This window comes from Esox lucius, chromosome 14, assembly GCF_011004845.1.
Source record: "Esox lucius isolate fEsoLuc1 chromosome 14, fEsoLuc1.pri, whole genome shotgun sequence".
Taxonomy (NCBI): domain Eukaryota; kingdom Metazoa; phylum Chordata; class Actinopteri; order Esociformes; family Esocidae; genus Esox; species Esox lucius.
In genome coordinates, this window is record NC_047582.1 from 10,516,701 (window position 1) to 10,530,323 (window position 13,623).

The following is a 13,623-nucleotide window of genomic DNA, read 5'->3' on the forward strand; positions in this document are numbered from 1 at the left end:
TGCCGGCGTGTCACTCTTTCTCTCTGCCGGCGTGTCACTCTTTCTCTCTGCCGGCGTGTCACTTGGTCTGTCTGTATGTCTTTGTGTTTCTGCCATCCAGGTCTAATAATTCATGTTGGGACAAGACACCACAAACGGGGTGAATCCTGACCATTTGGTCCCTGCAAGGTTTTGTTGTAGCCGGTCCTTTCTAGGAGAAATGCTGTGTGTGATGCTATACACTAACTAATGGCTTTAGGGTAACATTCCGCATTACGGGTTAGGTTTAAGTGTTAGGCTAGGTTTAGGTTATTGAGGTTAGTGTTACGAGATGGGGTAACAGAAAAAACGCCCCCAGAAAAACGTGTGTGTGGGTGTGTGATGAATATAGACATCACTGACTCACCATCCAAAAGCTGTGTCTAAGCCAGCAGTAGATAGGTGGTCCTGGTGTCTAACTGGTCAGGTATGTCTGTGATCTCAGTATGACACCCTTGTCTTCTGAATACAACCTAATTTTTAGGTTGGAAGAAGTCACCCTCTTTTCATGAGGTGGAAACTTTAGGTGGGTATCTGATGGCATTATGGTTTCAAAGTTCACCTTGCGGACAGCCATGTCTGGAATAATGTGAGCAGCACGTCAAGCTTAATAAAAGGGGACAGGAAAGTGGGGGAAGAGTTTTGTCAAACTAGCAGCGGGCCTGAATTGAATAAACGCTGCAGCATTTAATGTACACTCGAGTCAGAGTCTTGGACCGCTGGACCACTGGAGGCTTTTAGAGGGTGCGTGCGTAGATTTGTCCAGCCTAATTTCCCGCCAGTTATTTCCTGTGACACTGAGGTAGCGTGCAGTGCACCTTTGTTTCAAGCCCTGGTGTGTCTGTGACTAATTGCTTCTGCAGAGTTCCAGAAAGGGACAGCCAGGAAAAGATCAGTCAGTGAGGCTCACAAACACACTAAAACATGACTGTGAGCCTACTGGCTCTGTCTGACCAGCATGTTGTTGTGTTGTTCACGTAAGTGGCTGCATTTGTAAGTCATTACTGGGCTGATGGCTATCAGGATTCCCTCTGCGCCCTGACATTTTCCTCATTAGGCTGTGCTGCTGTGCTCTAATGCAATACCTCTCCACAGACCTTCAAATGGAGTAAAGGTTTTTGACAAGGCGATTTAGTTTTTTGTCATCGTATATGCTGCCGCCACTCACTTTTGAGGCTTTATCCCGTCTCATCTGTCACTGAATCTACATTTCAAAACAGTTTATGTCAGTAGAAGTTGAAATGGTTTAAAAACAATCATTAGTTCATCACATGAGCCTAATCGAAATGCATGTGTGGAATGGGTTGTCGTGTGATCCAAGCTATGCTTGCTGTGTGTGTTTGTCCCAGGTCTGACAGCTGTTGGCGGTCTCTCTCTCATGGGGGGTGGCTATGCCCCCTCCTCCTCTGCTGAAACCTTGGCTGTCGCTGCGGCCTTCATCTCCTCAGTCAACATTGCTGGTGAGTGACTTTTAGGACTAAACCCTACAGTAACTGTTAAAACGGACAGTATGTTAAGCTCCTGGGAACCCTAATAGGCGATCTTAGAGCAGGTGCTGTCAGGTAAAGACCCTGCTGAAGACAACCAGCATGCAGAGGCTGGAATTGGTTCCTGACAGTTTATACAGAAATTATTTGGTCCATAGTTTCATCGTCTGTCTGTGCGTCTGGTCTCAGAAAATTCCGCAGCTGAAGAAGCCAGATGTAGAGGTCCTGGGCTGACATTTCTACATGTGGTGAAATAAATTAGCATACATTTGGATTATTAGCATTTATTAACCCTGAAGATTTCCTGAATCTTCAAGCTAAATTGACCAAAGCAGCTTTATTTCACATTTTAAGGGTATCCCAACTTAAAATGCTTTAATCTGTACGGAATGAATCAACATAATGATGCACACAAACCAAATTAACCTTAAACAGTATCTCTTGACCTGTTCATGCTAAAGTGACATTTTTTATTTAGGATGACTGACTTTGTTGACTTACTTTTAACTTTGGTGTAAAAGACACAACTTCAAAAGAAAGCTATAAATCTGAGGTGTGTATATACACTTGTTTTGTTACAACGTAGCCAACAGTTTATCTAAAGGAAAGGAAGTTTTCCAGCCCGTTTAGGCTCAGAATCAGAGCAGGTAAAGCAGCCACATTCACGGATCTTGCCACAGGACAATGATCCAAAAGCCACTAACCAAGCCAGAACAGAATGGTTAAAAAAGAAATGGAGGGTAATGGAATGGCCGAGTCAAAGTCTCGGTAAAGAGTGGGCAAAAATTGTCCCCAGTTGATGTAAGAGACTTATAGGAAGTTACAGGAAACAGTTACATATAGTTATTTCAAGGAGTGCAACACCAGCAATTATTATTAACTGCATTTCTATAAAAAAAACATTGTGGAAATGATTACAAAGTATAATCTTTCAGTATTATTTGTTAAATTAGGATACCTTTATCTGTCAGTAGGGTTGAAGTGAAGATTACCTATCCATTTGTAAATGTACTTATTTTTTTGCATGAATGTATAATAAAAGTCCCTCTTAATTTCCATTCCACAGTCGACATTTCTTATTGGTCTACCATGCCACTCATAAACCCTCACTAATAGAATAACATTCTTCTGTCTGTTTTCCTTGGCATTCTCAGATGTTGTCAAACGCAAAATATTGCCTCCCAATACTTGTTCCAATGGACTGGCCCTAATATGTAGTGTACCTCCTCCTAATACGAAAAGGGTTGGGGATTTATCTGTCGTTTTTACGTCCTCTGGCCCTAACTTCACAGCGTTTTGTATTTCTTTGTGTTTTTATATCGGTAGCACGGAAAAGTCCTGTCCATTTTATTTTTTAATACGTACCCTTTGAATTCTTGAATGTGAATGCATTGACTCTGAAATTAGTTATTTTATTATTGGTGTGTTTTGGTGATTGAAGTCTGGGCTGAGCTAAAATTAGCCCATCCAGCTGAAGTGGACAGATGTTAACCACTGGATAAGCTGTCTGAGCGTGGGGGATGTAGTGAGGATGTAGAGAACCCAGACGCTGCTTTTGGAGCGAAACGTGGTCAGCTCAGGCAAAAACTAAGTGTTCCGTCTGGTCGTTCTATTAAGGGAGAGGTTCCACCAAGAAAACCCTCAGCTACTGCATTGACTAAGATCGCAAGGAACCCTTTGTGAGCAGCTGTTTTGTGCTTTTTTTGTAAATATTTGAAATGGGACCGTCTTCACCTGTTATGCCTGAAGCATTCCAGCAATAGTGCATGGGAAGTGTAGACCCTTTTTCTACCAGGTTGACTGACTGGTTTTGTTCCCATTCACAGGTGGTTTCCTGGTGACCAAGAAGATGTTAGACATGTTCAAGCGTCCCACTGACCCTCCAGAGTACAACTACTTGTACCTTTTGCCCACAGGGGTGTTTGTAGGGGGCTATGGAGTCGCCATGCAGGCTGGCTATAACATTGAGCAGGTGAGCATCACCAAACTTCCTCATGAATATGCTTGTGGCTGGACAGTCAAGGGCTACGAACGGAAGAGAGGAAGATATACTTTTTTGCTGTTCCTGGGACAATTTTTGAATTTTAACTAACCCTATGTCTTAAGCTAATTCTACTCACCAGCAATCTACTAACCAGCTATGTTCATTCTCTTAACAGGCTCGATTAATAATACATTTGTTGCTAAATACCAGGGATTTCCGAACTTCAGACATGAGACTCTTAATATCGTGAGCTACTGTTGCTGTTATGAACGTTTGCCTGCGAACCCATAAACAGCCTTCCAAATGTTTTCGTGAGCTACAGATAAATGGTATGCTAGCTACAAGTAGCTCCCAATCAACTGGTTTGAGACCCCGTATTCCAGTTCTCTCCCTCCAGCATGCTATCAATCTGTGTTATATTCACTAGGTTACATTTGGGAGGCAGCAAACATGATTGAAACGGGCATGTATTAACAACACATGTCCATTCAGAAGACATTTCGTATTTACTAAATGTTTTGCTTCAGTGTGCCATCCTGAACATGGCCCAGTCTAAGGCATGACTGCCTCTCTCCCTCTCTCCCTCTCTCTGCAGATGATGTATCTGGGCTCAGGGCTGTGCTGTGTCGGAGCCTTGGCTGGCCTGTCCAACCAGTCTACCGCACGCTTGGGTAATGCCCTGGGCATGATGGGGGTGGCAGGTGGCATCGCTGCAACTCTGGGCTTCCTGAAGCCCACGCCTGAACTCCTGGCACAGATGAGTGCCGCCATGGCCGTGGGTGGTACCGCTGGTGGGTGTGTGTGTGTGTGTGTGTGTTTGAATTAGCATGAAGGATCAGTCTGAGCATGTTCAACAGGTGTTTTATGTTATGTACTGTAGTCACTGTGTGATGTCTGGTACAAAATTAGCAACTGGTTACTTCTGCAGCAGTGCAGAGGCACCAAGTCTGAATCTTGAGCCAGTCATGTCAATCTACATGGTAATTCTTCCTGGAATCAAGCTGGAACCTAGACTAAACCATCCGTTCATCCCTAGCCGGTTTCCAGATGCTCCTGTTAACCCTGTCCGTGTCGGCGGGGCTTTGGGAGAACATACACGCGTACACTAACAAACAAGTTGTTTTTTCCAAATATCCCTCATCATCAGCACCTGTGCCTCGACTGCCCGTTTCCCAGAAGCCCCTTTAAGTGTTGGTCTCTGCCCCTCAGGGTTGGGCATCGCTAAGAAGATCCAGATCACAGACCTGCCCCAGCTGGTAGCTGCCTTCCACAGCTTGGTGGGTCTGGCGGCGGTTCTCACGTGCGTGGCAGAGTACATGATTGAGTACCCTCACTTCGCAACCGATCCTGCCGCCAACCTCACCAAAATCATCGCCTACTTGGGCACCTTCATCGGAGGGGTCACCTTCAGCGGATCCCTGGTGGCTTATGGGAAACTGCAAGGTGAGGGGCGATTAGGCATAAGGAGCCATTCCCTTTAAATTGTTTGTAATTCTTTGAGATCCAGGAGGTGGATGTGACACAGGGCTTTAGTAAGGAACTGCTTGAGTATTGGAATTTCGGAAATTCTAGGCCAAGCCCACCATGACGTTAAATTTCCTGTAAACAAATGAGACAGTTGAGGTCATTGGCCTGCTTATTTTCCTCATACATATTAAATGTTGCAGTCCATTGAACTCCATTTCAGGGGTTTGTTGCTCATGGGAACCACATATTGTCCTAAAAAGCTTTCTATTTATTGAGGACTGTAACTCCTGTGGACAGTAGTAAACCTGTAGCCTGGGTCTTTCTGGTTGGTACCTGAGGGTCTGAGACACTCTCCTCAACCCCCTGCCCCAGCCGTGCCACCCAGGCCCCCCTGCTCCAAGCTAGGCAAGGCGGAACCTCTCCCAGTTTGGCACTAATTAGGCCCTCCGCCCCCCCAGTCATTTTCCACTTGTTCCCGAAAGCTGGAAGACATTATCCCATGCAGCGGTCCCACTGGAACTCCAACCTGAGAAAAGATTAAAACTTGTTTCATGCTGGATGTTCTTTTTGCATGTTTTTGTGGGTATGTTTTGGAAGGCTTTCAAAACTTGAAAAAAGGCCAGTACAACATTCAGATGCCGGAGTCCATATGCGGGCTCTGTTCATCGCGTGTGTTTGGATTCATTTTAGTGTGAAGCAGCCTCAACAACAGACGCGTTTCAGCCTGTGAAATGAAAATCAATTTGCTTCTGGACGCCTTGTGTATCTCGACCATCTTTGTACCTGTCTGCCTAGTGTTGAGATGTTTCAAGCGTGAAAATCCCTCTATAATGCATTCGGTATGCGTGGTAGCGGCTTGAACCCGAATAATATTTGAAGTGGCCACGTGTTTAGCTCTGTGTGTCTGCAGCGTTTATCCTGCCTCTCTCTCCAGGTATGCTGAACTCCGCCCCACTCCATCTCCCCGGACGCCATGTTCTGAACGCTGGGCTGATGGCCTCCAGTGTGGGCCTGATGATTCCCTACATGCTGGACCCCAGCTATACCACAGGCATCACCTGCCTGGGCTCCGTGTCCGCTCTGTCTGCTGTCATGGTAACCGCTTGACGCTCACCGTCCCTGCCCTAACCCATAGCACCATTATTGGTACAGACGTCTGCCTTTTAATCAGTGTTTAAAGTTATTGGGGTGCTGTTGAATTATCCTGGGTTCTTCTAATTCGTTTTCTGTGGACCTTATATCCACCAGCCTGGAATGACCGGTGATTTTCAAATAAGGCCTTTGAACTTACTGTCAAATAGGATGGAAGTCTTACCTCTGTGCCATTGGAATCCTGCGCTCTAGCCCATTTTAGGTATGCTTAAGTTCAGCTATCCTTCAGTAAAAAGCACTCACGCGATCCTGCTCAAATATTGGCCCCAAATGAGAGTTTTCCTTGGAAGCATTACCTACAGGATCAATCCATAATATGATGATAGATGGAAGGTAAACTAATGAGGTTTTGAAGCAGTGCTGAGTGAAGGTGGTTCTGGTTAAAACTGTTGTGAATGTTGGCAGCTCAGGCTGCCTTGTGGTTTGTCAGTAACATGGTCATTTTGACGTTGGATTCATCACAGATATGGATTTTTATTTATACGGTATCGCAAACTGATTAATATTAAGGTGTAGCTAAACCATCACCTCTAACTTAGCCTGAAGGTCTCTACACTGAGACCTGATATGGTTCAAGTCCTTCCCTCTCTGTTTGTTTGATGGAGTGTATCCTTACATAATGTGAGGTAGCTGGCTCTAGTTAGAGCCATTCCCTGAGGTAGGTATCTTGGAGAGTAACACGAGGATGATATCATAGAGGGCCCTTGAAATGAATACTCCTTGTTTTGACAAAAGCCTTGTGCACTGACTAATGCCCCCTGCAACTTGATAGGGGTTAAAAAACAATAAATTTCTGCGACCTGATCAAATTTCTGTATTTGCCATTCAATGATACAGGTGTCTCTGTTGGCCCATACATTTCGGCCAAATGCCTATATGCGAGTTTATACAAGACAGGCATACAATTTAGCAGACCATGAATGAAATTACAAATTGATGTCCTCGACCAGAGCAACCCTAGGTCTGACGATGTTTTTGATTTTTCCAGGGCCTAACTCTGACAGCAGCCATTGGCGGTGCCGACATGCCGGTTGTCATCACTGTGCTGAACAGCTACTCCGGCTGGGCCCTCTGTGCTGAGGGCTTCCTACTCAACAATAACCTCCTGACCATTGTAGGGGCCCTCATCGGCTCCTCTGGAGCCATTCTCTCCTACATCATGTGTGTGGTAGGTGTTTTCTGTTGATAGTTTGTACTTTAAGGTTCTCCCATCAGACAGGACGTGGTAAATGGGTAGTGTCAGCTTATGACAGGTAAACCTTGAAAATGCAGGACCAATAAAGATACATTTCGTTGCTTCCTCAGTTCTCCACTAGGAGGAACTCTAACTGTACTTAATTTCCTTCCTGGCTTGGTTGACTGCCTGAAAGAACCCTGGTTCATTGAAACCTCAGTTGACTGAAGCCACAGAGCAGCTTCTGATGTTTTCCGTCCCTTCTGCCCCTCCCTCCTCTCCCCCCCCCCCCCCCCCCCCCCCCGGCTAGGCCATGAACCGTTCGCTTGCCAACGTGATCCTGGGTGGGTACGGCACATCGTCCACTGGTTCAGGCAAGCCCATGGAGATCGTGGGCACACACACCGAGGTCAACGTGGACCAGACGGTTGAAATGATCAAAGATGCCCAGAACATCATTATCACTCCAGGTACAAGACTCAGCAATGCACACGTGAGCATGGTGATACTGACTTGCTGGAGTCCTGAGAGGATCGGTCTGTTTTACCCACGAGCTACCTACATGGGGCTCAACTAGGAACTGATATCTAAAGAGTAGACGGGTTGTGCAGAAAGTAGAAAGTTTATGGCAAACGACCAAGTTTTCAGAAATTAGATTTTTTTTTTTATCGGTTTAGTTAACCTTCGGTGACCTTGTTACATCACCTATTTTTGGAACCTTCAACTGTGGCCCATCAGACTTAGAGGCCCAGTCTGTCCCAAGGTGGTCTGAGCGCCTGCGATGTGTTTTGGAATGGGATTTATAGAAGCTTTGACAGACTTCTGTATTATCTCAATCTGTGTAGTCCCGTCTTCCATTCCCCACCCCCTCCGTAAACCCCTGTCCCTCTCCAACGGAGTGGAAATGTGAAGTTAACTCTTTAGTGAGAGGTCCGCTTTCTCTCTCCTGGCTGGCAGCCACTGATGGTCAATATTCTGCTCCCAGAGAAGGGAAGGAGGAGAAAACCAGGCTCTCCATGAGAAGCAGCCATTTAGGGTGCCTGATCATTTGGGTTTAGTTGACAGATGCTGAATGCGAACTGGCTTCCTATGAAGGTGGAGGGGCTACCTCTTCCAAACAACATGACTGTCTATAATTCTGGACTCATGGGCTAATACGCTTAATGGACTCCAGCAAAGCTTTTGGCTTGGTTCTCCAGTTCTCAGACTTGGTGAACAAAGCACATGCGGATGCGGACAGGTGACAGAACATGGGGCCGGACAGGTAGCAGGACAGGGGACAGAATGGACAGATAGAGGGATGATAAGATTTGGGAGGATGAATGAAGATAATGGGGCGGGGGGGGTGGAATTATAATAAACCTGGCTCTCCAGAATAAACAGTCATTCAGTGCCAAACGAAACAGACGGCTCCTTTATTTAAACCCCACCTCCACTGGCTGACTAGCCTCCAGATGTCCAGCGGGGCTCAACCCAGCAGTGTCCTGACCCGTACATTATACCCTAATCATCTTAACATGGATCTACACCATGGGCCCCACAAGTCATTGGGATGAGTTAGGACATTTTCTTTTCGGTAAATTAGCACTCATTCCTGAAAATGTTTTTGCTTTTTAGTTGTAGGGTATTGTGTAGATTGATGCCAAAAGTTTACTTCCATCAACTTCAAATTGAGGCCATAACAAAACACAATGTGGAGAAACTGTATGCTCGTAATGCGAAGGCAGGGCATTCAACCACCTTTAACGCATGGGTGCAAGTGAAGGGGGGACAGGGGGAGAGCTGGAGAGCTGGAGACCAATATGAAAACATCATGACCTTAGGCGCAAAGGCCATTTCAGGGCACATTGTAACGGGCGAGTGCAGCACGGGCACGTTGACAGTGTGTCGGGATCACCAACACATTTAGCTAAAGCCAAAGGCATGCGTAGAGCAGTTTGGTTGAAAAGGATATTGAGATCCAGAAATTCCTATAGTTCAAAGGGAGCCGCACACAAGGCGTCCAGAACCAAGGCCAAATCCCATGTGGGCACACAGGGTTTAGATACCAGCCGGAGGCGGCGCGCACCCTTCACTGGGCTGCCAGGGGATGAGCCCCTGGAGGAAGGCCATCAGGATTTAGGATGTTTTTTCTGGATCCCCATTAGGTGGTGCCGAACGAAGCAGCCAGTCCATTAAACGCAAAATATTACAGGACATTAAACAGCATTTTAAAGTTCCTGTAATAAAATGCAGTCTAAAACAAGACTGAATAGCTTTGATACAACACTCTTCTAAGCGAAACGGAACGAGCTTGCGAGACCGAATGTGATTTCCCAAGATCAGGTTGGTTTGCCAAGGTGATCATTTCACTAGTGGCTGCTGATGTATATATGGATGGGTCGTCAGCATACATGGACACACGCTTTATTTACTCTGCTTTTACTCTTCGGTCAGAAACGCCCTTAACATGTTATGGGACCGGTACATAATCTCCTAATGTGGCAGTGACTTCCCAATGATTTATTTATTTTCCAGTGAAATGCTTGTGGTAGATCAGTAGAAAAAAACAATAAATAAGCAGTAGGTACCAAAGATGGCCCTCTTGCAGAATGACAAATTTGACATATTTTACATGCTTTCTTTGAAAAAGTCTTCTGTTAGCTATATGTCAGACCATGCTGTGGAACAGGTGTGAGGCAATTAAACACATTCATTAATAACAGGCTGTGGTCAGTAATATCAAAGGCTGCGCAAAGGACACTGGCTAGTACTACAGTCTGCCCCTTAGGCAACTACGAACCTACTTGAACTGGGTCATTTAAATGCAATAAATAACTAAAGTTTACCCCTCCCTGTTAATGATATCACAGATGGAGGTCTAGACTAACAGCTTCAACCAATGCACTCTGCCTCGCTACGTCTTCCTGGACTGTTCTTCCACGTCAATATAGTTGGAGCTACCAGGACTGTCCTCCCACATCCTTCTAGTTGGACCTACCAGGACTGTCCTCCCACATCCATCTAGTTGGACCTACCAGGACTGTCCTCCCACATCCATCTAGTTGCACCTACCAGGACTGTCCTCCCACATCCATCTAGTTACACCTACCAGGACTGTCCTCCCACATCCATCTAGTTGCACCTACCAGGACTGTCCCCCCACATCCATCTAGTTGCACCTACCAGGACTGTCCTTCCACATCCATCTAGTTACACCTACCTGGACTGTCCTCCCACATCCATCTAGTTACACCTACCAGTACTGTCCTCCCACATCCATCTAGTTACACCTACATGGACTGTCCTCCCACATCCATCTAGTTACACCTCCCACATTAGAACCAGGGACCTTTCGGACACTAGTCAGATGCCCTAACCGCTAGGCTACCTTGCTGGCCGTGTTTGAGGAAGGCTCCACTATAACACACCAAGCCTGAGCTGGACCTGGACTCCAAGCGAGTCTTGTTTTTCTTTTCACGTTTCCTATAATTGGACCAGTCGTACTCACTTTGCTTGATTGACATCTGTGGAAACATTTAAGACTTTTTTTGATAAACACAAGCCTTGTCTGGACGAAGTTGTTTTCGTTAGGATAAAGGCTTGTGTTTGAGTCTGCATGAAAAAAATGTAAAATCATTAACGGACCATAGACATGCTCAGTGCAACATTGTGTTTAAAGTCGAGTATTTGATTGCTGTTGTGACAGTCCTATCAAACGGTGTAAACAGCAGTTGAGGCTTTAGATTGTCAGTTTGCTCTCAATTATTTTTTCTCGCTTGGATGTTGGTCATTTCATTGAGAGGTTTATCAACTTTGTATGGGGCAGATGACAGATGAGTTTTGATGGTTGGAATGGTGAAGACAAGTAAATGTTTGCTTGGTTTTTAAGGTTAACATTTACGGTTTACCACACATACTGGAACAATTTATGTGCACTTACAGCAAAGCAATGTATATGTGCAAAAAAATGACCGTATCTTTTTTTTGGCAATAATGATTTTTCCACCAGTACTTTGATACGGTTATTCTTACAATCTGCAGTTGATGAATGGAGCTGGATAAATGTGACCACTTTCGAACTGGTAGACAGAGGTTTGGATGCAAGGACTGCCAATCTATGAGTTTGTATTTTGAGTTTAACCATGTTTTGAAGCTATATTGTACAGTGTTTGTTTAAAATGTTTATTTTGCATTTACCCTATTGTATAAAGAATGTAGTAAAACAAGCTGAACTAAGGCATTTAAAACATTTACATTTGAGTAATTTAGAAGATGTTGTGATTTACATTTTTGGGCTTTCCAACTTAAGATGGTTAGGCAGGACAGTCACACAACCCAGGAATAGTAAGCACATTTTGCTCAGTAGTTATCAGCAAAGTAATTACTAAAATAATAAATGGAGTGCAGATCATAAAAGTAACATTGAGATATAGTTTTTCAATCAAATGTATGTAGTACGTGCAGAATGTTGCTTTAACAGTATCATAATTTATTGTTCACTTTTTGGCACTACTCCTGAACACTGAGTCTCCTTCATGTAAAGGGATTGAAATAATTTCTCCACGGATGGTTTTTTTATTTATTTTTTTCCTTTATGTCCTTCCGTTTGTTTTAAAGTGTTTATTTATTGTGTTATAAAATAACAGGCTCAATTATTTGATCTCCGGTCTTGTTGAAATGAGCGGAAAAGAGCTCCCACTTATGTAGGATCATCATCAAAACCATATTCTGCTTTTTGAGCCAAACCATGCAGACAAACTAGGTTAGTAGACTTGTTTATGCAGGAGTCCTCAGACATGCTCTGGTCCTCTGGGTATCCATTGGTCTGCGAAGGTTCTACTCAATAGAAAAGGTCTGGACATAAGTTCCCTATTTCTATGATATGTTGGTTTGAAAAACATTCTTGTTTTTATGACTGTTCAGGTTGGATCAGTTCATCGTGCCTAAATACCTGCTGTGTCAAATGGTAAAACTGGGAAATAACTTTTAAGGAAATTGAAATTATTGTTTTTTCTCCAGAATGTTCACATTGTTTATATTAGGATTCTTTGCTTCTTTTGAAGCAAAGGCTTTGTCCTAACTCCTGACAGACACTGGCGTTTTCTGACTTGTCTCCCTGGCCGCTAGGCTAACTCCCGCACTGACTTGGGATTAAGACATGCCAGTCAAGCACAGATGGTGTTCTTGTGTTCCTTCCATTGTTTGCATTCAGTAGTTAGATTTTCATAAATGCAACCCATTTCTTTTGAATGCCTACCTTTGCCGGTTTAACAGAAGGCTGTCCCTCACTCAGGCTGTTGTTTTCTTGGCCTGCAGGTTATGGTCTGTGTGCTGCCAAGGCCCAGTACCCCATCGCCGAGCTGGTCAAGATGCTGCAGGAACAGGGCAAGAACGTCAGGTAGGATCCTGTTAACCAGAATACAAGAGACTTCTCAGCGGTAACCAAAGCTGTGTCCCTAGCCCAGGGGTAAGCAGAATTTGGCCAGCGATGGATTAAGTAAACAAAGGAATGGTTGGATAAACGAAGCAGTTTTTGTTTTCTTCAAAGTTGGCTCTAGCTTTTGGACGTTTGGAAGTTTTGACCCCGTTCCTGAAAGCTAAGACTATCGACTCTCAAACATGTTGGCCATTTGAAGGGACTATGAAAGTGCAAGATAAAGCAAAGCATGTCTTCTTTTCTACTCACAGTGCTAGATTGTTTAAAAAGGCCTTATGCTTATGAATATCATTTTTGGTTTAGCACTTGTGGGGGAGATTAGCATCAGCGCAGATTCTTCGAAGGAGAAAGATTTTCAGAAAATGAATTGCGTAGAAATGATTATGGACACACAAGTATTTCTGTCCCCGGAAAAGATTTTGACCCCAAAAAAAAATCGAACCCCTTAATTTGCCCCTGCCATGCCAGCAATTCCACTGGGGGCGCGACACATAAGATGGACAGCTATAGTCTGGAGGGGAAAGGACAGGGTTGGATCTCACTGGAGAGGAGAGCAGAGGAAGGTGAATGGAGGAGAGGGGGGAGAGGGGAAAGGCACACCGGAAGCTTGTGTAATTTTCCTCCATTCGTTTGATCTGGGGTCCCAGCAGCTGCTGCTACTTAGAGCATTTGCAGTTGATTAGAGGGGGAAGTGGGTGGCCGGAGAGTGGCCAGATTCTGGAGTCCCCTCCCTCTCCCCTCCCCCCTCGGCTGGATGATTGGGTGGGGGTGTTAGGCTGCTATGAGGGCGGGGCGTGGGGCTGCCACTGTTTAGTTTTTTTGACTCCAGAAGTGGAAATTGTTCCTAATCTATCAGTAAGGTAAAGTGATTCACTGTGATGTTGCCCATGATAAGCCCTGGCTGTGGTTGTGTGTGTAAGTA

The 13,623-nt window shown here is 44.9% G+C and overlaps 1 protein-coding gene across 2 annotated transcripts in view; it reads left to right on the plus strand.

The window, feature by feature from the left end:
• The window catches only part of nnt (nicotinamide nucleotide transhydrogenase), a 37,723-nt gene that overhangs the window by 19,368 nt on the left and 4,732 nt on the right, over positions 1–13,623 (plus strand). For both annotated transcript variants that reach the window (XM_010877277.3, XM_010877278.3), the window contains exons 11-18: positions 1,368–1,478; positions 3,332–3,477; positions 4,085–4,280; positions 4,699–4,932; positions 5,891–6,051; positions 7,097–7,276; positions 7,593–7,752; positions 12,581–12,662. In XM_010877277.3, coding sequence (XP_010875579.1) covers positions 1,368–1,478; positions 3,332–3,477; positions 4,085–4,280; positions 4,699–4,932; positions 5,891–6,051; positions 7,097–7,276; positions 7,593–7,752; positions 12,581–12,662 — 1,270 coding nt within the window. The remainder of the gene's footprint in view (positions 1–1,367; positions 1,479–3,331; positions 3,478–4,084; positions 4,281–4,698; positions 4,933–5,890; positions 6,052–7,096; positions 7,277–7,592; positions 7,753–12,580; positions 12,663–13,623) is intronic.